We start from the raw sequence: 27,916 nt of genomic DNA, 5'->3' as shown, positions 1-27,916 counted from the left end.
AAGATATTGACATTTGTCATGTCATATTCTCACAGTATTCTCTCACTCTTCAATAGTTTTTGCATGACTACCTACCCTATGTTCGTAGATATATAATATTATGGTTATAGACAACTATAACTTATAGTTGAGAAGTGTGAACTCAGAAAAAGGCAATATTTATCTTTTCCTTTTAAAAGATGAACTCAATGAGGAGTGGTCCCTGAACAGGTCCCTGAAACATTATACTAATACCATATTTGGTATTGACCACATATCGAAATATATTTGGCCATCAGATGCTATCATGAATATATTTGGCCATCATGTTTATATATATATATATATATATATATATATATATATATATATATATATATATATATATATATATATATATATGTGTATGTATATATATATGTCTACTGAAAATCAACTCGTTTGGCAGAGAAGATAATGTCAACCAGGACATGCCCATATCAGGCAGGGTTGGTCTGCTGACTGGCCACAAGTATCTCTATATAAGACAGATGTCTGGAGGTCTCCCCTACACCAACTGCTGCCTTCTACAGGTGAGTGACATCCTTTGGATAGATGAAGTGACTAGTTGTAGGGAAAAGACAAGTATTTAAAAATGGAATGCTACATAAAGAAAATATGGAATGCTATATAAAGCAAACCATTGCATATTAATAGTACATAGCCATTTCTGCATGATAATGCAATATGATTATTAGCATAAGTATATGCAGACTGAGTGGTTGTATATTTTACAGACACGCTGAACTTAACATCTCAGTTACTGTTGGGGCGTGAGACAGTAAGTCAACTTTTTATGAAAAAATAATACACAGAAAATTATGTGTAACAACACTCAAAGTTGTAGTTTAAGTCTAAGTTTAAGTCACTTAAACTTAAACTCAACTTAACACACACATTTGGAAAAAAAACACTTTGATACTGCTATTTCACCAGGGTCATTTGTTTTCCAGTTGTATCTAGTTTCCTAATAACTGCTGTGCACCATTTCCCAAACAATTTCAAACATATCCAAAAATAGACTATTAGAGAACAAAGAAAATGGTGCAAAAGAAGTTATTACCTCCGCTAAGGAGGTTATGTTTTCGGTCGCGTTGGTTTGTCTGTTTGTCTTTGTTTGTCTGTCTGTATGTCAGCAGGATAACTCAAACACTTATGAACGGATTTGGCTGAGACTTTGTGGAGTTGTTGGAAATGACCCAAGGAACAAATGATTAATCTGGAGGTGATCCGGATCACGAAACAGAACCAGGATTTAAAAAAAAAAGATTCTACACTATTGCTAGCCTAGGAATCTAGACGCCCCTAGTGACCGCTAATTGAATTGCAGACGGGGCGAACTTTGACATTCCAGTTTCCAACTTCCAAAAGAAGGCAGAAAGACTTATAAAAAAGGTGTAACATAGTCAAATGTTCTACCAAACAGCTTCCTTGGATGAAGTCTCTAGTTAGGAAATGAGATACAAATGGAAAACAAATGATGATGGTGAAGTAGCTGTGATTGAGAGAGAACAGTAGTGTTTCCCAATTGATGAACAGAGTGTTCAATGAAAGTTGTGTAAGCTTCCATGCAATATATTTCCTAGTCAATGAAACTCATAATTACAGTTACAGTATGTTCCAGCTGTTAGGACCTTTACCTTTATAGTAGATACAGTATTTTTAAGCATATATGTCATGCCCAGCCCCCCTTCTCTCTCTCTCTCTCTGAGCAAAATGTTACTTAACACTTTCAAAACGATTTTTTAATAAGAAAATAGTGGTGAAGAACTAATAATATCTGTATCGTACAGTACAAACAGTAGTGAAAGGTATCTTAACATTCTTCCAAGATAACCAACGAGTCATCATGGGGGATGGAGATATGGAGTGCTTTGGCCCTGCGGCCATCTACCTCCGCAAGCCAGAGAAAGAGCGTATGGAGGCCCAAACTACGCCCTTTGATGCCAAATCAGCTTTCTTTGTGGTTGACAAAGCGGAAGATTATGTGAAAGGAGTTCTGCAGAAAAGAGAAGGCGGCAAATGTGTAGTCATGACTCTGGAGGGTGATAAGAGTAAAGTAAGTCATTTATTATTATTACTATCATTATTATAATTGTTGTTATTAAATATTATTAATAATACATTTTGTTGTTATTTGTGTAATAATATTTATTATTATTTTCATTATTATTATTATTATATCAGAATATAGCTATGACTAATTTGAATGAGAATTAAAATGGTACAAGCTAAGAAAGTGAGATGGATTTAAAAAAGAAGAACCAAAGAGAAAACTTTGAAGCAAACTGCCACATGCCTATTCTATTTACTTCAGTTTGCAGAAGAAGAGTGCCACACTGCTTCTGATGAAGGCTTAGTGCTGAAACGTCAGCAAACCAAAAATAATGTGGTGAAGCCGTAATGAAGCAGTATTGCGCTCTTCCTGCAAACTGAAGACTATTACACTCTGAAAAGCTGCACCTGCTGACAAAGGGACTTTGATTTACTTAACATGGAATGTGGTAAGATCTATGTGGATCTTATTTTTCCTTTCATTACGTTTTCTGCATTATATTTTCATATCTGACAGGAAGTCACGGTGAAAGAGGATGAAATCTTCCCCATGAATCCTCCTAAGTACGACAAAATTGAGGACATGGCCATGATGACCCACCTCCACGAGCCTTCTGTGTTGTACAACCTCAAAGAGCGTTTTGCAGCATGGATGATCTATGTAAGACTGAGATTTAAATAGCAATAACAAGTAAATAAAAAATATAAACAATGTACATGTACTGTATAATAGAAAGACAATGAATGAAGGGCTTTCTTTTATTCTCTCTCAGACATATTCTGGGCTGTTCTGCGTCACTGTGAACCCCTACAAGTGGCTCCCAGTGTACGATCAAGTTGTTGTTAATGGATACAGAGGCAAGAAGAGGATTGAAGCTCCACCCCACATCTTCTCCATCTCTGATAACGCCTATCAGTTCATGCTCCAAGGTGAACAATTTTTAAACAATATTTCTACATTTTGATGATACATGTATTGTTGCATTGCATGTCCTGCAAATGGAATGATGTGGGAATTAAGTTATATTAAATCATAAGAGAGGAATTAATGAGAAACATTTCTTTTCAGATCGTGAGAACCAGTCCATCCTTATTACGTAAGTAACCATTACAACAGCTGTAAATAGTGACCTCGCCTTCGCAAACATATTTGAAAATATCTTTTTGCCCCTCAGTGGAGAATCCGGTGCAGGAAAGACTGTAAACACTAAACGTGTCATCCAGTACTTTGCAACAATTGCAGTGGCTGGAGGAAAGAAGGATCAGGGAGGTTCATCTGGAAAAATCCAGGTTAGCTTCCATATTTCTATAATTGTGTGTGCAACTGTGTAAGTTTCCATCATGATCATATCAAAATCTGATTATTAAATGGCATTCACTGCCCTGTAGGGGTCACTGGAGGACCAGATCATTGCAGCCAACCCTCTACTTGAGGCCTATGGTAATGCTAAGACTGTGAGGAATGACAACTCCTCCCGTTTTGTAAGTGTTCAAAAACATTCAGAGCCGAACAAAATTGTTATATGAAAATGTAAAACTTGAAATATATTTTTGTTAACAGCGTGTGGATAAAATATACTCCTCCTTACACAGGGTAAATTCATCAGAATCCATTTTGGCTCAACTGGGAAACTGGCTTCTGCTGATATTGAGACTTGTAAGACTCTTGAATTCTTGAAATATACTCCACACAAATTCAATATCTTACAAAAAACACATCTAATGATGTTACAACTGTGTGTTACAGATCTGCTGGAGAAGTCAAGAGTGACATTCCAGCTGTCTGCTGAAAGGAGCTACCACATCTTCTATCAAATTCAGACTGGGCACAAGCCTGAGCTGATTGGTAATGCAAGATGCTCCCATACACTGAAAAAACCCAATACTATAAGGGAAATGGCAAAATGACAAAAAAAACACCTCTCACACGTCTTGTTTGTTTTCCAGAGGCCCTGCTTATCACCCAAAACCCCTATGATTATCATATGATCAGCCAAGGTGAAATCACTGTCAAGAGCATCGATGATGTGGAGGAGTTTATTGCTACTGATGTAAGATGTTAAACTTGAAGTAAAAACACAAGTAGATTAATAACTTATATATATGCATGTGTCAAGATTGATTGTATTGTTTTACTTCAGGCCAAAAATAAATTATTGAATTTAAATTTAATAATTACATATATGTGTAGTTTCTAATTCCATGATCCATGATTCAATGTTTTCTGAGTTTCCTCTGTATTCTGAGTGTGGTATTGGAGCTGTCATAGTTTGTGTTAAATTCACAGAATTCTTACTAGTCTTGGATGAATGCAATTCCCTGGTGTACATGTATCCTTTATATCTGTAAACCTGTTGTACATTATTTTTTCTTTTTCTTTATGAAGACATACATAGATATATATTTTTTATTTTTCTCATGTAGACAGCCATTGATATTCTGGGCTTCAATGCAGAGGAGAAACTTGGCATCTACAAGCTCACTGGGGCTGTGATGCATCATGGCAACATGAAGTTCAAGCAGAAGCAGAGAGAGGAGCAGGCTGAGCCTGATGGCAATGAGGGTAAGGACTGGAGGAAAAGCAAAACCCTCAGGATATGTTAAATTGCTAAAATAAATAAATAAATGAGTACATTTGTATTTCTAATCAGAGGCTGATAAAATCGCCTACCTCATGGGCCTGAACTCTGCTGACATGCTGAAGGCTCTATGCTACCCACGAGTGAAGGTCGGAAATGAGTATGTGACCAAAGGCCAAACTGTACCACAGGTCAGTATGTATTTAATGTCTACTGCAAAATGCAGCTTGGGAATCTCACCTTCATGTGAAAAAAATATTCATTGTGAGATTAATATCTAAATATTATTTTCTTTAGGTGAACAATTCCGTTTCAGCTCTCTGCAAGTCCATATACGAGAAGATGTTCTTGTGGATGGTCATTCGTATCAATGAGATGTTGGACACCAAACAAGCAAGACAGTTCTTCATTGGTGTGCTGGACATTGCAGGATTTGAGATCTTTGATGTGAGTGTATTTCTATTCATTGTAAAACTGAAATGTATTTCTATTTGTTACCTGAGTACGTAGTCTTATAGTTCTAATATACATATATATATATATATATTTCAACAATAGTTCAACAGCTTGGAACAGCTGTGTATCAACTTCACCAATGAGAAACTGCAACAGTTCTTCAATCACACCATGTTTGTGCTTGAGCAAGAGGAATACAAGAAAGACGGTATTGTGTGGGAATTCATTGACTTTGGTATGGATCTGGCTGCCTGCATTGAGCTTATTGAGAAGGTAAAATCGGTGACAAAAACAAATTATGCTCAACAACAAAAACACTATGAAACATAACATTGATTTCTTTAACAGCCACTGGGCATCTTCTCCATCCTTGAAGAGGAGTGCATGTTCCCCAAGGCCTCAGACACTACCTTCAAGGGCAAGTTGTATGATCAGCATCTTGGCAAAACCAAGTGCTTTGAGAAACCCAAACCAGCAAAGAATAAGAAAGAGGCCCACTTCTCCCTTGTGCACTATGCCGGCACTGTGGACTACAACATCAGTGGCTGGTTGGACAAGAACAAGGACCCACTGAACGACACTGTTGTGGGGCTGTACCAGAAGTCTGCAATGAAATTGCTGGCCTTCTTGTATGCATCCCATGGTGGTGACGGTAAGAGAACTTCCTTACCTATATTTTAACGTATACTGTCAGAGAACTTAGTGAAGTTTTTCAATGCCTGCTTTATCATTGACACAGCTGATGCTGGTGCCAAGAGTGGCAAGAAGAAGAAGGGTGGCTCCTTCCAGACGGTGTCTGCTCTTTTCAGGGTAACAACTTGAGATATTTTTATGATTCATTGACTCATTACGTTGTGTCAGCAATAGGGATGCAAGCAATTAATGGACTTCATTAAAAATCTTCAATCGTAATTAATCTCCGATTCGACTGACAAGAGACCCAGTTGAAATGGGCATGTCAAGTGTGTGTGAAGAGATGTGTAAAAAGAGGGAATATGTAAATCATCTTTCATCTTGGATGAAAGAATTGAAATAGAATAAAGTTAAAGTAAATATTTCATCTGAATTTTTTATTTAAATATTTACAATGAAAAGGGTTTTTTTTCGGGAAACATTGAGATTTCAGGGGAAACGCCGTCTGTCAATTGATTGTAAGTCGATTGATAAGGTCAATTAATGAATTAATCGGTCCTTTGCATCCCTAGTCAGAAATGTGAGATATGGACAAGAAAAGTATATATTGTCTTGAAAATGTAACTCTTAATATGGTCCTGCTCACAGGAGAACTTGGGCAAGCTGATGACCAATCTGAGGAGCACCCATCCTCACTTTGTGCGCTGCTTGATTCCCAACGAGTCTAAGACTCCTGGTAAGATAATTGCTAAGTCGTTTAGTAGAACTGCTTTTGGATGTGCCATGAACTTTACTGAGTTAATTAATTTACACAATATTTTTGTTTCGTTCACAGGTTTGATGGAGAACTTCCTGGTGCTTCACCAACTGAGATGTAATGGTGTGCTGGAGGGTATCAGAATCTGCAGAAAGGGCTTCCCCAGCAGAATCATTTATGCTGACTTCAAGCAGAGGTTATTTCTTAACTGTTTAATTCCAATGTTTCTCTAGCTTCATCTTACAGCTTAACATTTAAATATTGTCTTGTGTTTTCTGACAAGCACAAAATGTTATTCATATCAAGTAAGTCAGTTTTATATACACATATATCATATAAGTGAATTATTTTTTCTATAATCACCTTAGTATCTAGCCCAGTAAACCAGCTCCACCTGCTGGGTCGCATTTTTTTTGCCCGCGAGTGGTCTGGCCTTGGAGGGTCAAACATTTAGAACACATTGCCCTGAATCTGGCAAACCAATCACAACACAGATTTGTTTTGAATCAAAGCGGGCAGGGTTTTAAGGGAGTGACGACGAAGTTTGCCAAGGGGTTGTTCTCATCAACAATCTTCGGACATGCTATTCATCGGGGCCAGACTAAATTATACATCCAATCTCACATTTAGGCTAGTTTATCAGGCTACTTAGTAAGTTCACAGCATGACTTTAGGAAACAATGGTTAGGACATAATAGCAGCAATAACAATACATTTTTCAAAATATCGTTTGAAAACATTACCTTTTCACACCATTTCAGATACAAAGTGCTGAATGCCAGTGTCATCCCTGAAGGACAATTCATTGACAACAAGAAGGCTTCTGAGAAGCTCCTGGGTTCCATTGATGTGGATCACACTCAGTATATGTTTGGCCACACCAAGGTTAATTATTAATCAATTTGTGAATGACCGGCGCATGTTTTGAGAATACACGAATGAAATAACATACTCTACCTTAAAGCAGCAACAATTCAAAATCAATACTGGATGTTAAATGATACAAACTCTTGTAGGTATTCTTCAAAGCTGGTCTGCTGGGGACCCTTGAGGAGATGCGAGATGAGAAGTTGGCAGTTCTGGTCACAATGACTCAGGCGCTCTGCCGTGCTTACCTGATGAGAAGGGAGTTTGTCAAGATGATGGAAAGGAGGTAATATTCAATGGAAACGGCCAATTTTCATCTAAATTTGAAAGTCTTGCCAACACCTCTCAGGTGTTTTGAGTCCCTGAATGTGTATTTTAAATGAACATCTATGTCCTCCCAAACAGAGAAGCTATCTACACCATCCAGTACAATATCCGCTCATTCATGAATGTGAAAAATTGGCCATGGATGGGAGTATACTTCAAGATCAAGCCACTTCTGAAGAGTGCTGAAACTGAGAAGGAACTGGCAGAATTGAAGGAGCTCTATGGGAAAACGAAGACTGCCCTGGACACCGCCCTTGCAAAGAAGAAGGAATTAGAGGAGAAGATGGTTTCACTGCTCCAAGAAAAGAATGACCTGCAGTTAGCTGTAGCATCTGTGAGTTACCAGTTTTAAGTTGTGTTGTCCTTTCAATTTCAGAAAGACTAAATCACAAAAACTAATCGAGCAAACATTGAAAAATCAGCGAATTAAAAATACATCCACAAGAAATTCCATATCATGTGTCAAAAATTGAATCGGGAATAAGTTTCATTTCCTGTAGCAGCTGTGAGTTATCTTTTTTGTTCCATATTTACTTATTGTGGAATTCATTTTGATTTCAGAAGCCAAGTACAACTAATAACTGCAAAATTACCGGACCAATGGATCAATAACTCAACTAAACTTCCGCATAAGGCCGAAAAAAATAAAATAAATCTTAAAACTATTTTTTCTTTCACAATAGGAAACTGAGTGCCTCTCAGATGCTGAAGAGAGGTGTGAGGGACTCATTAAGAGCAAAATCCAGCTGGAGGCCAAACTCAAAGAGACAACCGAGAGGCTGGAGGATGAGGAGGAGATCAATGCTGAGCTCACTGCTAAGAAGAGGAAACTGGAAGATGAGTGCTCTGAGCTGAAGAAGGACATTGATGACTTGGAGCTTACCTTGGCCAAAGTGGAAAAGGAGAAGCATGCCACAGAAAACAAGGTAACATTTGTTAAAGTTGAATATCCATCTTAGGAGTTCTTAGGGAAATCATACATTGAGAACCAATATAATGTTACAATGTTTTTAGGTTAAAAACCTGACAGAGGAGATGGCCTCTCAGGATGAGAGTATTGGCAAGTTGACCAAGGAAAAGAAAGCCCTCCAAGAGGCACACCAGCAGACTCTGGATGATCTACAAGCAGAGGAAGACAAATGCAACACTCTGACAAAGTCAAAGACCAAGCTTGAACAACAAGTGGATGATGTAAGTACTCAACAAATGAAGAGTTTCATTGCAAAACGGTGTGTCCACCATTTGTGATTGTGCATTTCATTATTGGAAATGACGGCAAAGTCTTATCCTTTATGTGTGAATTCTTGCTATTCAAATATTTTGAGAACATACTTTTTCAACCTACATAAAATGCATTTTGCAATGCAATGCAATGGAATGCCCAATACAAAATGTCAATTTCCCAAAATTCTACAAAATGGATATACCGTATTTTTAATATTAACTATAATTGACGATAAGTCACACTTTTTTTCATGGTTTGGCTGTACATGCGACATATACTCCAGTGCGACATATATATGGGTTTTTTTTCACCACGGGAGAGCACTATGTGCGCAACTATGTTGTGTTGCCTAATACCACTGAAAGAAAAAATGTTACAACTTACCACAACATTATAGCATTTACAATGACAATGGAATATACCACCCAAAATAAGTTAATATACTGCTGAGATCAAGCTGAAAGCAATTAAATATGCAGCCGAAAATGGCAATAGGGCTGCAGAACGGATGTTTGGATGTAATTGAAAACTGGTTGGGGACTGGAGAAAAGCGGAGGAACATTTGCATGTTAACGCAATCGCCTCTCTATCCGAGAACAAACATCTGTGTTATTAAAGACAGTCAGCCGACTTCCAGGTGAAAATCGATCATTTCTGCGAGTTTCTGACAAACGAGCACAACGTGACACTACCATAGGCTACACAACATGGATGAAATCTCCCTCACCTTTTGATACCCTCATGGGCTGAAGTGTCTCAGAAAAGGGGGTAAAGAAAGACCGTGAACTGCGTGCTGTGGAGACTCGAACCCTCCCACGGTCCAAACGCAAAACAATGCCAAAAATTGAATGTTGTTCTGACTACAGGGCAACATGGCGCATTATCACTGCTTCTTCTTCTTTTTCTTCTTGTGGTTTTATGGCGGTTGGCAAACTATCTTAGTTTGTGCATTACCATCACTGCTTCAGATGCTGGTTTATAAAACAATGCCGTCTTCGAGCAGTAGCCTACCATGCGCCAGTTATCAGAACACAGATTCCATGGATAGCTTTTAACCTTTCAAAAATGTGCGACGATTAGTCCGGTGCGAGGTATATATGTTTTTTTTTCTGATGCGACTTAAACTCCGGAGCGACATATAGTCCAAAAAATACGGTACATTGTCTTGCAATGAAACTCTTCAAATATACATTACACTAATGACAAGAAATAAGACAAGAAGCAGAATGCCAATGAGAATGATTCCCAAATGTGATGGACTGTTTGGAAATAACTTCAAGTGTAACTCAATATTACGCTAGATATCACATTTCTGCCACGTTTTTCATATTCACTTCATAAAAGCTGGAGGGCTCATTGGAGCAAGAGAAGAAACTCCGCATGGACCTTGAAAGAGCCAAGAGGAAGCTTGAGGGTGACCTGAAACTTAGTCAAGAAGCCATAATGGATCTGGAGAATGACAAGCAACAGTCTGATGAGAAAATTAAAAAGTATGGCATATCAACCTAAACACTTTAAAATAGTGGGCACTAATGCATGCCTAAAACACTAACCGTCTTCTACAATGTTATCAACAAAATATACCAAACTATTCATTAGCTTCATGATCTCCCTTAAATTATTATTTTTTCATATAGGAAGGACTTTGAGATAAGTCAGCATCTCAGCAAGATTGAAGATGAGCAATCACTTGGAGCTCAACTTCAGAAGAAGATTAAAGAACTACAGGTGACTCATATTTTTAATTATGTTCCCTATTTTGGATAACACAAAGTCCAAAGTAGTAACCTTTATCAAAATATTCAGGCCCGCATTGAGGAACTGGAAGAGGAGATTGAAGCTGAGCGTGCTGCTCGGGCTAAAATTGAGAAGCAAAGAGCTGATCTCTCCAGGGAACTTGAGGAGATCAGTGAGAGGCTTGAGGAGGCTGGTGGGGCCACTGCTGCTCAAATTGAGATGAACAAGAAGCGAGAGGCTGAGTTCCAGAAGCTGCGTCGTGATCTTGAAGAGTCCACCCTGCAGCATGAAGCTACTGCCTCCGCTCTTCGCAAGAAGCAGGCTGACAGCGTGGCTGAACTGGGAGAGCAGATTGACAACCTTCAGCGTGTCAAACAGAAGCTGGAGAAGGAGAAGAGTGAATATAAAATGGAGATAGATGACCTCTCAAGTAACATGGAAGCTGTGGCAAAAGCAAAGGTATTACATTAATGAATGAAATATTTATTGACATTTCTTTTAGTTAAGCATGAAAACATGATTGAATTTGCAAATTTTCAGGCAAATCTGGAAAAGATGTGTCGCACCCTTGAGGACCAAATGAGTGAGATTAAAGCAAAGGCTGATGAAAATGCACGTCAGCTTAATGATGTAAGCGCACAGAGAGCAAGACTCACTACTGAAAATGGTAAGTCAACTCTTATGATAACGCCATTCATCCAAATTCTAATTTGTGGTCAGAAAGTTAGCAATTTGTCAAAATGATATTGGACTATATAAAATAATAACTATTAAATCATATTTCATAAAATTATGGGAGTTGGGATAGAATTTCCTACACATTTTGTAAAAGAGTGCAACTCCTGCTGCTCCAAGCTTGTTATGCTATTGCTAATTTTTATTCTTCTGAATAGTATATATATTGATGTTTTATTTTGTAGAGTGGGGAATTTTAATTAGGTTAAAAGTTTAGGTGGAAATTCATCAGTAAAACACTAAATAAAACATGTGTAATGTGTGTCCCAAAGGTGAGTTTGCCCGTCAGCTTGAGGAGAAAGAAGCTCTGGTCTCTCAGCTGACCAGAGGCAAACAGGCCTTTGTACAGCAGATTGAGGAGCTGAAGAGGGGGGTTGAGGAAGAAGTCAAGGTAGGTTTCGTAATTAAAGTTGAGCAAAAGCTTTGAAAAACTTGTGCACCTTCTTTTGATGTCAGAGTATTCAATATAATTTATACTTCTTTAAAGGCCAAGAATGCCCTGGCTCATGCTGTCCAATCAGCTCGTCATGACTGTGACCTGCTCAGGGAGCAGTTTGAGGAGGAGCAGGAGGCCAAGGCTGAGCTGCAGCGTGGAATGTCCAAGGCCAACGGTGAGGTGGCTCAGTGGCGGGCCAAATATGAGACTGATGCCATCCAACGCACTGAGGAGCTGGAGGAATCCAAGTTAGATATGGTTTTATTACAAATATCAGTAACGTTTTTCTTCTTATCTATGTGAATATTGCAACATTTTACAAAATGATATTTCTTTCAGGAAAAAGCTTGCACAGCGACTACAGGATGCTGAGGAATCAATTGAGGCTGTTAACTCCAAGTGTGCCTCTCTGGAGAAGACCAAACAGAGACTCCAGGGTGAAGTAGAGGACCTCATGATTGATGTTGAGCGAGCAAATGCATTGGCTGCAGGGCCGGTTCTGGCTTATTTGGCGCCCTAGGCGAGTTTGAGTTCTGGCGCCCCCCCCCCCCCCTTTTTTTTTTTTATACCTTACAGAACACAAGAGTAATACCGGTAGTAAGCTTAACTAAATAGCATCAAGAACAATAACTGTTTTGTATCAAATGGATTTCTGGTTCTTTTGGACAGCCGACCAACACATCAGATTGAGTCGCATGAAAGTACCTTCACTGTGTGGTGTCTTGGATGTAATGGTGGTGGTGCCCCCAACCCCAGATGAGAGGGAGGTTATCAATGTGTTTGAATTGTAAAATGGAATTGAAATGCCAGGATAGTGGCACAGTACATTTGCATGTCAAATGCATGTGTAGACAATAGGCCTACCAAGGAGGTCTGCATTGATAGCCTATCTACACTACCTACAGCATCACAAAGCATGGCAGCATAACAATTTTAATAAGCTACACATTTGTGCTGTCTATGATTCCAAACCAATTTCATTTCTGTACTGGAAATAGTGGTGCATTTGTGAGTAGGAGAATGAGAAGGGGGCTATCTATGTGTTTGAACTGGAGGGACAGGGTGAGAGAAAGGGAGAAAAGCTGTCACGCTTTTGAATTTCATAATATACAAAATATAGTAAATAGCCTCACTTGTCTGCAATACTACATCACTCAGCATGAAAACATGTTGTGCATGGTTCTCTTACATGATTTAGGCCTATATGTCATTCTGGTCTGGAAACAATGTTTTTTTTAAGCTTACAACAAGCAGGTAATTCATTCAAGTGGATGGAAGGAGATATGGCAGCTAAACTTGTTTTAAACATGGCACCAGTCTTACTTTTTATTGCTGGTCAACCTAAGCAAGTATTATGATGTCAGGTGGGTGTTAGTGAGTAGGCTACTAACAGCTACTTTACTGGATTTCATTGCTTGGCATACTTGGCTAATGTTAGCATGCTAACTAGCGATTTCTCAGATCAAAAGCAAAGCTCTTTTTCCCTCTAATTCCAAACAGTAGCCTCATAACTATTAGGCTTTACATTACCACAAACGGTTGCTGATTAAACCACATACTTCCAAAACACCCTCTGCAACTCCTGCATCATGCAATGACTGGTTTAATGAGAACATAACAATTCTCCACCCAGCAGAGCAGCATTGCTGTTCGCGCTTGCCCTCTGTCTCTCGAATGAGTCTCCAAATTCAAAATAGATCGCATGCTGTCACTCGTCCCGCCCCCTTTCTCAGGACTGTCTGTTTATTGGTTCACAGACTTCCCAGAGACAGTTGAAAGCGATATTACTATTGGCTGAGGGGCGCTTTGCCGTGAGGAGCGCTTTCGCCACGCTTTGTTGATTGCGACTTCATAAAAAAACCTCCATATTGCAAAATTACGCATCGGAGAGCGCCATTTCGGCGCTCCTTCTTCACATTGCGCTCTAGGCGACCGCCTAGCCGGCCTATGCTTATAACCGGCCCTGATTGGCTGCCAATCTTGATAAGAAGCAAAGGAACTTTGACAAGGTCTTTGGCATGACAAACAATCTGTGGCTTTGGTTAGCATTGTATTTGTACCTAATACCACTTTTTCATGAATAGACAATTTCATGAATATGTTTTCATTCTTTCGCATCAGGTTCTGGCAGAATGGAAGCAGAAGTTTGAGGAAGGCCAAGCTGAGCTGGAAGGTGCTCAGAAAGAGGCTCGCTCTCTCAGCACTGAGCTCTTCAAGATGAAGAACTCATATGAAGAGGCCCTGGATCAACTGGAGACCCTGAAGAGGGAGAATAAGAACCTACAGCGTATGTCAATATTTCTCCTCCACATACTTGTGTCATATACCAACAAAGTATAGAGGATACAGTAATTTAAGGTGCACTGTGTAAGATGGCGGACAGAGTAGGTATTGCAACTATGCCCCTCATTGAAACCGTGCTGCCTATATTTTCATGAATATTTACTAAATAATGTATTAAATATTTATTAGTATGACCAAAGTAAAGTAAGATGTGCTGCTAAAAATGTCTATTTCTGGAAATTCAAACTGGAGGAAAATGGAGAAGATCCCCCTTTTCATGTTAAAAGTGCTATTTTTACAGTCATAATGAATACTTAGAATTTCATGGTGGTGGTAAGTATTGATGAAAAAGGTAATATGTGTGAATTGGCAGCATGAATTCTGCAAATACACTACTAAAACTATTACACAGTGCACCTTTCAAACGGCATACTCTATGCATAACAAAATCTATTCAAAACAACTCCAATAAAACAATTGTTATCACTATTACTATTTATTTTTTGCAGAGGAAATTTCTGACCTTACCGAGCAACTTGGTGAAACTGGTAAAAGCATTCATGAGCTTGAGAAGGCTAAGAAGACAGTGGAGACTGAGAAATCAGAAATTCAAACTGCGCTAGAAGAGGCAGAGGTAAGATGGTCATGTTGAATTCAGACAATAACCGTTTTGTAAATCATTTGTATCTTCTTTGGTGAGAACAACAGCACAATAGGGAGGGAAAGTAATCTCATCGCCCCCTGCTGGCAACGTTCCAACCCCCTGCAACAAATGAATGTTTTTTTTCTTTTAAAAATTACATCTCGGCCCTGACGACGAAGTAGAAGTAGTGGCAGTCATATTATGGGCATGTTGGCCCGTTTTATCGAATCAGGTGGTAAAATGTTCGGTTTTTCACTGATCTGAGCTGATTTTAATATTCTTTAAAAAGCTAATACAGAACTACACTGACTGGCATGTGTGGCTTGTTTACTCCATGTAATTAGCATAGCCAAATTAGCATAGCCAAACATGAGCCAGAGAGGTGGTTACTCGTCACCACAGAAGCCATCATATCTACTAGAGAATTTAAAACCATACCAAAATGATCGCGTGTATATATGTGTAATAAGAAGACAATGTGGAACTCATAGGATTACAAGAATGTGAAGATATGCGAAGAACTTGCGTTCGTTCGCGTTCATTTGTTTCTCTGTGTTGTCAACGAGGCGCGAAGCACAGCATGCTGGGAGCTGTAGTCCGTTTCCGACCAGATTGGCACAATTTCTATTTTTCTTAAAAGGGCAAAAAATGACTTAAGATTTTCACAGGTAGTAGTTCATGCAATTGTGTACGCTGAAAAATGTGTCTGGTGTTATAGTTCCAAGTCATATCTTTGTGGGATTTTTTTAAAAACTTGTCTATGGGAGTTTCAATAGGATCACCCTGGTGTTTGGAACGTAACCGCTAGGGTCGCTGTTTTCCACTTTCCCTCCCAATAAGCTATTCTACCTGTCTCTCGATATAGGGTACACTCATTGACAGTAAATAGAATGGACGCCAAACCAACGCTATTTGCCATTCAACGCTTTGAAGCCAGATTTGGGAACATTCCAACTTACATTCCACCTTAGCAACGCCAAACGCAGGTGCTGATTGGACAACAAAACACCCAATCAGACAACGCTAAATTCAAATCATGTCCCGCCCCTCTACGGGCCGGGGAGACGATTGTGACATCATAATCTTTGTTATGAGACTTCGCACAATGCTCGGGGCTTGGTTGCTGGTAGTATTAATAAACAACGAAACCCTCGAATGTAACAGTACCACCCTATACATCTCATGAGTGAATCTGGCGATCGACAAGGATGGAAAATATAATATTCATGTAATAGTGTTCAAGGGCTGGATGTAGTCTTGGAGTTAGTTTGTAAACAGTACAATATACCGTACACATTGACTGACCGTACACCATATTAGCTAGTGGCTAGCATGTGCCAGTCCGAAGTTGGGAGACTTAATTTCTGCTAAAGTGTAGTGTCTTTACAAGTGGTGGAGACATCGCTATGGCATATTGTTTGTGTATGCTATTCTTGAAATATGTTTGTGGGAAAAAGTGGTGGGGACACGTTTACCTCTGGTGACACCCACATCACAAGTAAACGTACAAGTTATGTTTTGTAAGTACACTAGCACATTGGCTGTTGCACCTTTTTCGCCATTGCAACTGATGGGATAGACAGACATAGCCAGACCGTGTTGATTCTGAAACCCCAACAAGGAGGACCCACCACAAACTAGCTGATCGGAGGACAAGTACATACAGACTGAGGCCTACTCTGTACTCGAATAAGTTACTGGTGTCACGGAAAGATATTTGTTTATTTTATGCCTTTACTTTCAACACCTCTGTCCACCACCCACACCAAGAATTACACCCATTCCTGCAACACATAAATAACTCCCGTTGAATGCTTTGCCATTTACAAATGACGAATCTAAACCTTTCCGTTTCACAGCTGTCATCTTCACAAACCTGAAGGTTGTTTCCCAGGCCCCATCGACGTCGAGGCAGTCACGGAGATGTTAGTTGCTCTCATTCAGTCAACACAGTCATTTCAGACTTTTGCTTTCAACAGGATTCAGAAAACACTTCTTTTTACATATGTACAGCTTTATAAATATGCAAACAAAGATTTAACTTTTCCCCAGAAGCTTCTAAAGCGATGCATTACCAGTACTTGAGATTCTTCTGTTCATTAATTTAAACTGACAGTTACAGTGTGTTAAGACCGTGTTAACCAGTATTGCAAAATAATTAGGAAACAAAAAGTATGGGCAGTCATATTTTATCATTTATTAAGCTTGTTAAAACAATGAAGTGGTGTGAAGATGGTTGTGGAGAGCAGATCCTAGGAGGTGCTGGGCCCCTTCTCAGGTGTGGATGACTACACATCTTGAGCTGTAGAAAAAAATAATAATAATGCAAATGAACATGAAAGATGAGAACAGGATCCATGTCATACACGAACTACAAAAAAATACATGTACATAACATTGGGCCACAGGTCTGCACACATGTGAATGCGCTGGCACAATCTTTTAAAATTGAGTGTACTATAAACAAAACGTATAAGAGTAATAATCCATAAATGTATGTACCATTACATACAACACTATGATGTGCTATGCCAGTGTGCGAGGATTTTTTTTGCTTTTCAATAGTATACACTGTGATACATAAGAACACTACGTAACATACGGAGTAACGTGGACAGCAGTGGTCCTGCACAACACCTTGGTGGCGCCTCCTCCTCAGATGTGTGTGGGTGACCGCAGCACAGGTCCTTGGTCCAGGTGGTGACAATGGTGGCGCCTCCTCCTCAGATGTGTGTGGGTGACCGCAGCACAGGTCCTTGGTCCAGGTGGTGACAATGGTGGCGCCTCCTCCTCAGATGTTTGTGGGTGACCGCAGCACAGGGTCCTTGGTCCAGGTGGTGACAATGGTGGCGGCTCCTCCTCAGATGTTTGTGGGTGACCGCAGTGGCCCCTGACAAAAGTGGTGGTGGGAGATTAGGAAGGAGAATCCCCCTTTCCAGCACTCCCACCACCACCAGAGAAAGACAAGTATTAGTGGTGTAGGTCCTTGTCATGATAATAATAATAATAATAATAATAATAAAAAAAAAACTGCATCGCCAACAAATACTTGGTAATGGAGAAGACTTACTTTGAATGATGACAGGCAAGTAGTGTAGACAAACCTGCGGAAGGCTGTGGTGGGAGTTCACTCACTCCCACCACAGCCAAGAAAAAAAACCAAGAATCACTACTTCCAATTTAAAACCACAGTTTGTAATTGCTACGTGACAACAAATAGGCGGCAAGACCAACGGCATTATATATATATAGTAATAAGAGGCACGCTTTAATTTACTGAGTCACACACAGCGCCCTTCTAATGCCCCCCTGGAGGTTTCTCAGGAAAATGTCATGTCCGAGGTCCGTCAAGTGGACCCCATCAGCTAAGAACATCCCCGGCCAATTGTGTTTAATTTCGGGGTGCCGAATTGCTACTCCCCCTAATGACCCCACAAATGCGGACATGACATTGTTTAGAAAGGCACGTGTACGATTAATTCTGGAGGGGCGCCCACACCTCCACACGCACCTTTCTGTGATGCATGAGAACACTAACTTAAGGTTGGGGTACCTCTCATGCATCTGGCCTAAGTACTGCTTCATTTGGTTGACCAATTTAGTCCCTTGAATTTGTCCTAGGTCATTTCCTCCGACATGCAAGACTATCATGTCTGGGGCAGGTCTAGAGCGCAACAGGGAGTCCAGCCGTGACTTGAAGGACCCCCATCGCAGGCCTCCAACTCCAGACCAGGTTATGTCTGCCGGCAGGTGTAAATTCTTACCCATACTCACCCTTGCCCTCTCAGATGCCCGGCGGATGTAGCTGTCCCCGATGATCCAAACTGCTGGCCTGGTCTGACGACGGTCCATGATGTTGTTGTCTTCTTACTTGTTTTTCTAAACAAAATGACATTTGGGACAAAAACCACTATTAAAAGTGTCTTACAAAAAAAACCTTTAATGCAATATGTATATATTTAAAAAGATAAGCATGTTTATTAAGGCCCAATTAGGCCTATGTTGTAATGATGGTAAGAGTCTCACTTTCCAATCACTATTTGTTTCATATTATTAATAACAGGTTATGCAACAAACAGCTAAGAGCAACTGTATATACCGTGTATATATATTTTTTAAAAACTGACCTTTGACTGACTTTGATTAGCTGTTCAGCTGTAGAGCAGATTCCTGGAACACAAACAGAACAGTCCACTTCATCAGTTATAAATCAGCGACATGTCCATCTGGCTAGCTTGGTTAAGCACCATGCCATTGAGCAACATCTTGCGGGAAACTAGAGCCTTGACGTATGCAAACACTACTGTCAAGAATACCAGTACATTTTGCTTAATTATGATAGAGTGTTGTCACGTCGTAGCGTTACATGCAAACAATTATTCATATATGCCGTCATGAGATGTTGCTGGGTTGCATGTAACGCTATGGCAAAAACTCATTTCATGGAAAAGTACACATGTTCCATAGCGAGACGGCTGCTAGCATTGCCAAGGAACACGAGGACTGGTTACTAGTCCAGATTGCCTACGGCGCTGTTTCCCGCCTGCTAGTTGCACAATATCATAGCGTTAACTATTCCGATATCATATACATTCAAAGCAAATCATTCCCATATGTAATCAACGACACAACAATCATACACACATTTTTTTTGTGCGACAGAGGTTACTGACTCGTCCAGATTAGCACCACAACTTCGTTTCCCGCCTGCTACTGCTGCACAAAATTTTGGAGTTTAATATTTCCATTTCATATGTATTAAATGCGAATCATCCCCGCATATAGACTATACAAACGTCACACAACTGTTGTTGCAACAGGAAGACGAGACAATCAAGTATGCAAATTATCTCCACAAATTATTTTTACCCTTCCTACCCCGCCTCAGCCCACATTAATCTCCTTACCTTACAAAAGCACGGAAAGGACATAAAACTAATGGCGGTCAGACTTTATAGTCAGAGTGGAATTGTGGGATTGCATTAGAATGCCGCAAACTCTGCGAAGAAACTGCAGCGAGAACAATGTCGTTCCCAAGAAAACCCTTTGTAGGCCTAACAGATATTTTACTGAATTGTCTTACTTTCTCCATTAACTCCATTTCCCCCAATGTTTCATACCATCTGTAAAAAACAAAAAAAACAAAAAACAAAAATATTTTTAAATCTCGACAAGGGCCTTTCATCTTTCATCCGGTCTGCCTTAGATTAACCCTTTCATGCATAAAATAGTAACACCCACAACTAACGCAGACAATGGGTCGAAAATAACCTGCAAATTTAGATTAAAACATGGCATGTCCAATGACATTATGTACTCCCGATATAATTTATTCATCTCATAGCCTGTCACGAAATGTGTCAAATTCAATGCCAAATGAAAATAGAGACTTAAATGTACATGACATTGGTTTTATTCAGAAAAAAAATGGAAATTACCTCCATTTTGCTGTTTGTTTCTCTCCACTTATGTTGTCATACCTCCACTAAGGCAAAGCACTACATGTGAATAATATTAGACAATGACAATAAGCTATTGCAGATATATGGTCATCCAGGTCATTTTCAGACCCATCTTATGCATTAAAGGGTTAGAGCCCACTCACCACGGCAAGGTGCAGACCCCGAGCGGGGACAGGACAACACATACGTCACAAACATGCACGCATTACAAACATATATATCACATATATAAGACGTGCATAAGACACATACAACAGATTTAAGAACACGAAAAATGGTGTAGGGCTCGAACCAGGGGAAAGACTAAGACCAGAAGGCCACAGGGAATTTTACCAACTCCGTCTTTAGCCGCGTCTTGGAGTGCCAGCTTAAAGAGAAGTGAAGAAATCCCTGTAACCAGCGACAGAAGAGGAGCAAGAACCAGGGGGAAAAGTAAGACCAGTAGAACTAGGCCACAGGGAATTTTACCAACTCCGTCTTTAGCCGCGTCTTGGAGTGCCAGCTTAAAGAGAAGTGAAGAAATCCCTGTAACCAGCGACAGAAGAGGAGCAAGAACCAGGGGGAAAAGTAAGACCAGTAGAACTAGGCCACAGGGAATTTTACCAACTCCGTCTTTAGCCGCGTCTTGGAGTGCCAGCTTAAAGAGAAGTGAAGAAATCCCTGTAACCAGCGACAGAAGAGGAGCAAGAATTGCTGTGATCTTGACTCGTTTTTTAAAACATGCAGCAGCAGAATTGAGATGTTTAGTGAGAGGTTGACAATACATTTAAAAATGGAAAATACAATATGTACAACACAGACATATGTACAATACAGCACAACAGACATAACATCCCTCTCACTATTGCCCGTAGAAATGAATAAGCTTATTTAAGTGCCTACGAACAAGCTTGCCTTTATGGGCCATCTCAGTGGCTCTCCTTGCAAAATGGTTAAACCTAACCTTGCAATAATAGGAGGAAGTGTTCTTAACCAGAACATGAATATGGTTAACCTCAACACACGTGTCGAACATGTGACCGTTGAGTTGTGGAAAAAGTGTTTTGCCCTCCGTTTCTGCCAAAACTTGGGCGACAACAATTTTTGTGAGGCCACGGCCACCGGGAAGATGACCATCATTCAGCTTGATCTTCCTCTGAATAACCTGCTCCGTGGTCGAACAGATGAAAACAATGTCTCTTGATGGTTGCTGCAGACCTCCTCGACTCTTGAGTGTTATAAGTGGATGTGTGGTGTCATCATCAGCTGTTAATGCACCAGAACACGCGAAGCAAGATGTTTTTTCACGTAATTTCTTCACAATGAACCCAGCGATGTAGCTGACTGCCGCCTCCTTGAACTCAGACAAGGGGTCCACATCTGGCAGGTGAGCAGTAGCAGCTTCCGACAAGTCCACTTCCACAAGCTCCATGTCCACTCTTCTTGCGATACTGAATGTTGCAGGGGTGGCATCAAGCACATCAGTGTTGTCTCTGAGGAGACAGTTACCTGTACCTGTTCGAACTTGGTGACGTACAAGCAACCGCTTGTAGGCTGCTCTGAACTGTCTAGCATTGGGATTGCTGTTAAATCCCCCTCTGGCTCTAACAGCACCAAAGAAAAGCTCCAAGTGATCCTGACTTAACTTGTACGTCAAAAGGTACCTGCAAGCCGCATTGCTGCTCTCCACCAAGTCATGGTAGACATTAAGTGCACTTCTGCTGGTGGCTGTAAAGCCCACAATGGGAGTAAATTTAGTTGTTTCATGAAGTGGCACCAACTCTCCATGCAGTAAGATGCTCAAACCACGGAGAAAGATCTCTGCTCGCTGCAATATGTCCACTGCCCGTTCCTTAGTGGTAGGCTTCAGTGGAGCTTTGAAGCCTTTTCCAAGAGGATTACGACTGTTGAGAACATCAAAAGCAGAATCTACAACACGCAGGAAATGCACAGTTGCTTCACTGCCTGAAAAGTCAGTCAACTTAAGCTCCTTGTTGCAGAATTCGATGGCATCAGCAACACTGCTGCTGAACAGCTGTGCTGCCAGATGGACCTTCATCTTCTGTCTTCTCCACTGGATATGGGCCATTTTCAATTTGTTACCAAGTCTCAAACCCTCCCGTTCTTGGTAATCATTCAGTGCCGTAATGTACCTCCACTCAATCTTCTGCCCATCCTCTGTGTATAGAACTTTCAGATCGCCAAAATGATTGCGGAGAATCTTAAGCATATGACAGGCATCCAGGAGAATGTGGACCCGCTGACTTTGGTCCTCTGGATGTGGAAAGAAAGGCTTCATATTGGTCATGCTCAAGTCAGCACCAAGTTTGCTGGCCATTTTGAGGTTGGTCCTCATGCCATCAAAGGTCACAGAAACTACCTTGATGCCAACACCATGAAGCCTACTTAAGCTTTCTCTCACAACATTTGCCTTTTCATCAGCATTCATGCTTTTGATGAGGAAGTATGCGATGGGGATCTTCCAAGACTCATTGAGGGCCGTTACCATGACAACTAAAGCATCTACTGCAAGTGTTGTTGTGACCTCACCACTACCAATGTCAACGTAACCATGTAGCCCATCCCCATTATGCTCTACCATGTCACGCAAGCGCATCTCATCCAATGTCAAAGCACACACAGTGTCTCTGCCTTGTGCATTGTTGGTTTCTATGTGACCCTTCAAGGCGGTAAAAGAGGCAACAGTAAAACCTGGATCTGCTGACACACTGCTGTACCACAAGCGAATGGTCTCCTTATGAGGCAGAAAGTTGTTAAAAGTCTGCCTAACATATTCGTATGCCTTTGGGGAGTAGAAGTGAAGTGTAGTGGCAAACTGCCTCAATTCCTCAGAATATTTAGCAGTTTTTCTATCCGCTAATATCTTACGCATAATTTGCTGCGGTATCTCATTGATGCTATCGAGGTGGGAGGCGCACTGATCTGAAATCAACAGTTTTTTTCTGAGCTCCGAAGTCACCCTTTTAAGAGAGGTGATTCTTCTCTTAAGCCGCCTGGTTCTCTGTTGCTCGAGCCTCAACTTTTTCCTATACATCCTCAAATTTTTCATAAGGTAGTCATTTTTTCGCTTTAATGACCGCACAGAATTTGAGCTATGCTCTGTTGGGATACTTACCTCAGGAACAGCCACAGCAGCAATACTTACCTGTGATGCCACAGCAGCAATACTTACCTGTGATGCCACAGCAGCAATACTTACCTGTGATGCCACAGCAGCAATACTTACCTGTGATGCCACAGCAGCAATACTTACCTGTGATGATCTCACCCTGGCAGGTGTTACTTGCATATGCTCAGGCAAGGTGAAGATCGTAGGTACTGCCTTGGTCTTCAGACGGCGGCGCCCTTCCTGTGTTGTAAACGCATCTGCTTCAAAATGCTCACTGCACACACGAGATGATGGGATGGGCTCCCAGTTCTGTCGCCTGATCTTCGCTATCCACTGTTTTCTCCTCTTGGCATTGTGATCACCTGAAGGAAAACTGGGGAGACAGACATAAACACATAGTAATGTAAATGCATAAACATTAATAATTGTAAATTATTCACGTTAATATATGCTTTTACAATTTATATGCACATATAATGTACAATAGAAAATGTATCCTCATATCTTATTTCAGACACATATTCACATGATATAAGTAGAGTAGTATAAATTGTAAAGACTAGACTAAAAACAATAATTACCACAGAAATCATGGTTGTCATAGACCAATAGTTATCAAACTTTTTTTTTTTTTTTTTTTTTTTTTTAACATAGACTGATTGTAGACAACACACTGACGACATCTACTGACAAACCTTGACATTGCAGCATGTCTTACTATGTCTGAGAAGGCTGTCAATAAGCGAATAATGACAGACTACTGCTGTAAATTGGACAACACTTGTGAAATGAGTGATAAACATCTAAAACAAGGACTAGCTCTAGAGCTCTACGCGTCGCTGTATTACTTCCCACCAGGCGGCAAAAAAAATGTATTCGCAGCAAATGTCGTAGCAATTTAAAACATGTACAATTCAACAAGTAGCCTGATGGGCACTAGATCAGATACCGGTACACAAAGAATCCGAAACTACAGAGCGAGCTGAATATGCTCAGTGATTATACACCTAGAAATAGGTTGCTTTAAAAGCTATGTTGTACTCTGAGGTAAATCATACGATAGGTGACAAATCTATTAACCTTACAGCGGTTTAAAAACGGTCAGCAAAAGCAATAGTTCACATAGAAACGAAACCATGCCCGATAAAAGGAAATTTATGCCGCCACCATTTAGAATCACAAGATTAATCAGCGATAGCGTCTTGAATGTTGCCTGAGGTAAAATTGCCGCCTAGCCAAACAGCACTTTCTCCAGCATCTGGCCGGTTTGCTTGCTGATTTGGAACACTACTAAACAACATAAATAACGTAATCTTCACACAAATGACCACAAATAACATAACCTGTACATACTTAACTGACGACACACAAAGAATAGGCTACTAGTCGCGCTAGCAGTACTGCAGGTTATGTTGCCAGTGTCTTCACTCAACACCGATACTAAGAAACGACCTCATAATAAGCATACAGGCAACAGCATATTGTTTATTGTATACACATCGACAGCGGCCAAAACACTTAAGCACGATAATAAACCGAGGTAACTTGCTGTGGTGGTGGCTACTGGCAAAGCTAGCATGATCTTGACATTAGGAATAGGCTATACTTACCGAAAAAACTGCACAGAGCTCTCAACAGAAGGCCGATTAGTACAACCAAAAGCACAACACGAAGGCATTTCTGTATAAAATATGGAACAAATATAGAACAATAAAACAAGTGAAGATGAGATTAAATGAATCCGAACTGCAACCAAGACCGGTCAGAGTGTTTGACAGCCGACAATGACAGCTTTCAAAAACAAGGGGGAGGGATAATCTTCCAGCGAGCATATTTATACCCCTGTGGGGTTTCCCAATGACGCAGTACTCACGTCACTGAGTGTGTTTCCCTAGAGACGAGCTGGTTCGGAACCATCTACTGTCAATGTTCGGAACGCGCAACCAGACTAACGACTTCTAACTGTCAATCAAACCATGTTCTGATGCTCATTGGTCAATTTAACTTTTAATATCTCTCTAAAATAAAACATCACCACAAAAAATCACCACCCTGGTAAGTTGGAGAGCAAGGGGACCTACTAGTTGAGCGAAAAATGATCCCCCTGGAGTGGCATTTAAGGGAGATACAGGGTTTTATGTCTCTCATAGGAATGAATGGGATTTGGCCCTTTTTTGGTCTTTTTGGGTCCAACCTTGGCTCCAACTTGGCTCCAACTTGGCTTCAACAATGAAATAGAATTTTGGCCTCCATTCTATTTACTCTCAATGGGTACACTTGAGCATGAAGAGTCCAAGATTCTTCGTGTTCAGCTGGAGCTTAACCAGGTGAAAGGTGAGGTTGACAGGAAGCTGGCAGAGAAGGATGAGGAGATGGAGCAGATCAAGAGGAACAGCCAGAGGGTGATCGATACCATGCAGAGCACTCTAGACTCTGAGGTCAGAAGCAGAAATGATGCCATGAGAGTCAAGAAGAAGATGGAAGGAGACCTCAATGAGCTGGAAGTACAGCTCAGCCATGCCAACCGCCAGGCAGCTGAATCAATGAAGCAGCTGAGGAATGTCCAAGGACAACTCAAGGTATAAACATAGTCTACCATGCAAGCAACCTGTTAAAGCAGTGGTTCTCAACCTTAAACGAATGCCCCCTTGACCTCATCATAAGCCTCCCAATGCCCCTTGACCTAATCATAAATCTGCCAGTGTCCCCTTAAGTATTGAAAAACAAAATAGACTAATGGTCCGCCCCCACTCAGCTGTATCCTTCTCAGCGCCCCCCTAGGGCTTCTCAACGCCCCAAGGGGGACTGTAGCGCCCCCATTGAGAAACACTATGTAGATTAAAAAAAATATTTCTCTAAATATGGTGGCATTATACACAGGATGCGCAACTGCACCTTGATGAGGCTGTGAGAGGACAAGATGACATGAAGGAGCAGGTTGCCATGGTGGACCGTAGGAATGGCCTCATGGTGGCTGAGATTGAGGAGCTGAGAGCTGCTCTGGAACAGACAGAGAGAAGCCGCAAAGTGGCCGAGCAGGAATTGGTGGATGTCAGCGAGCGTGTTGGACTGCTGCACTCACAGGTAAGTGAGAAAAAATAAGCTATTGGTTGTTCTACTAGAAATTAATTCAATATAAAGTATGTATTTAAATATAGAGAATGAATTAGTTGTTTGTTCCTCATTTAGAATACTAGTCTGCTCAACACCAAGAAGAAGCTGGAGAGTGACCTTGTCCAGGTTCAGGGTGAGGTTGATGACATTGTTCAAGAGGCCAGAAATGCAGAAGACAAGGCCAAGAAAGCCATTACTGATGTGAGTTAAACCTTTGAGACACAGTGTAAAGTACAGTCCACCAAGCAAAGGAAAAAGCTTTACATTTTGTACATCTTTGGTATCTACACAAATTACACGGCAAGAAATACACAACCAAGCAAGACATTTTCTTCTAGGCTGCCATGATGGCTGAGGAACTGAAGAAAGAACAGGACACCTCTGCTCATCTGGAGAGGATGAAGAAGAACCTGGAGGTCACTGTGAAGGACCTGCAGCACCGCCTGGATGAGGCTGAGAACCTGGCCATGAAGGGCGGAAAGAAGCAACTCCAGAAACTGGAGTCCAGGGTATTTTGAAATATGTAGAATAGAAATGGTTCACTGATCTCAAAGAAATTTAAGGACGAAATGTGTGGAAGTATTGTATACTATTGCATACTACTGTATACTATCATTAATATACTGTAACATTACTGTTGAAAAGTTTTTTTTTCATGAATGTAGGGTACCTATTTATATTACCATGCTATTGTTCACTAGAACTAAGCAAATCATGTATTGTCCCAGGTTCGCGAGCTGGAAGGTGAGGTTGAGGCTGAACAAAGGCGTGGAGGAGATGCTGTGAAAGGTGTCCGCAAATATGAGAGGAGAGTCAAGGAGCTCACATACCAGGTGAATAATTCAACTTTGTGAATAACGAATTACATAAATGAAAAAGACATAATCATCCAACTACATTTATTGTTTTACTACATTTCTGTAGACTGAGGAGGACAAGAAAAATGTCACCAGACTGCAGGATCTGGTAGATAAACTTCAGATGAAAGTCAAGGCCTACAAGAGGCAGGCTGAGGAAGCTGTGAGTAAAGGCTTGAAAGACTTAAGATGAGCTAAATTCTGAACTATTATAATTTAACTTGACTGCCTATAACTGTAAAAAATAATTTACTGTTCATAGGAGGAACAGGCCAACACTCACCTGTCCAGGTACAGGAAGGTGCAGCATGAGCTTGAGGAGGCTGCAGAGCGTGCTGATATTGCTGAGTCCCAGGTCAACAAGCTGAGGGCCAAGAGCCGTGACTCTGGCAAGGTAGGGATGACAAAGGAAAACACAAAAAGTCCATATAATAAAACATTATTATATTATGTATACAATTATCTCAATTAAAAAAAACACTATTATCTCATGGCACTGACTTCCCTACTTCTGCTTTTTCTGTGTTTCAGGCCAAAGAGGAGTGACCAGTAATTGGGACGATGTAAATTAAAAGGGATTCATATAATATGATATCCTTAATAAAGTTATTTGAGCAATACCA

The 27,916-nt window shown here is 40.6% G+C and overlaps 1 protein-coding gene across 1 annotated transcript; it reads left to right on the top strand.

Annotated features, from left to right (window-relative positions):
* Positions 1-697: 697 nt before the first annotated feature.
* On the top strand, positions 698-27,916 carry LOC134462570 (myosin heavy chain, fast skeletal muscle-like). The gene is made up of 41 exons (XM_063215660.1): positions 698-799; positions 1,851-2,077; positions 2,591-2,734; positions 2,847-3,003; positions 3,143-3,170; positions 3,249-3,363; positions 3,463-3,555; positions 3,667-3,730; positions 3,821-3,919; positions 4,021-4,124; positions 4,498-4,636; positions 4,725-4,843; positions 4,950-5,099; positions 5,211-5,381; positions 5,457-5,760; positions 5,848-5,918; positions 6,390-6,477; positions 6,577-6,694; positions 7,260-7,383; positions 7,515-7,651; positions 7,771-8,026; positions 8,376-8,618; positions 8,707-8,883; positions 10,262-10,407; positions 10,555-10,645; positions 10,724-11,113; positions 11,195-11,321; positions 11,662-11,780; positions 11,877-12,073; positions 12,165-12,314; positions 13,801-13,834; positions 13,947-14,112; positions 14,618-14,741; positions 25,592-25,901; positions 26,203-26,406; positions 26,512-26,637; positions 26,775-26,945; positions 27,165-27,269; positions 27,361-27,456; positions 27,556-27,687; positions 27,825-27,916. The coding sequence occupies exons 2-41, from the start codon at positions 1,868-1,870 to the stop codon at positions 27,837-27,839; spliced, it is 5,814 nt and encodes a 1,937-aa protein (XP_063071730.1). The 5' UTR covers positions 698-799; positions 1,851-1,867; the 3' UTR covers positions 27,840-27,916.

This window comes from Engraulis encrasicolus, chromosome 14 (genome assembly GCF_034702125.1).
Source record: "Engraulis encrasicolus isolate BLACKSEA-1 chromosome 14, IST_EnEncr_1.0, whole genome shotgun sequence".
Classification (NCBI taxonomy): domain Eukaryota; kingdom Metazoa; phylum Chordata; class Actinopteri; order Clupeiformes; family Engraulidae; genus Engraulis; species Engraulis encrasicolus.
This window is presented reverse-complemented; position numbering and strand designations above follow the sequence as displayed.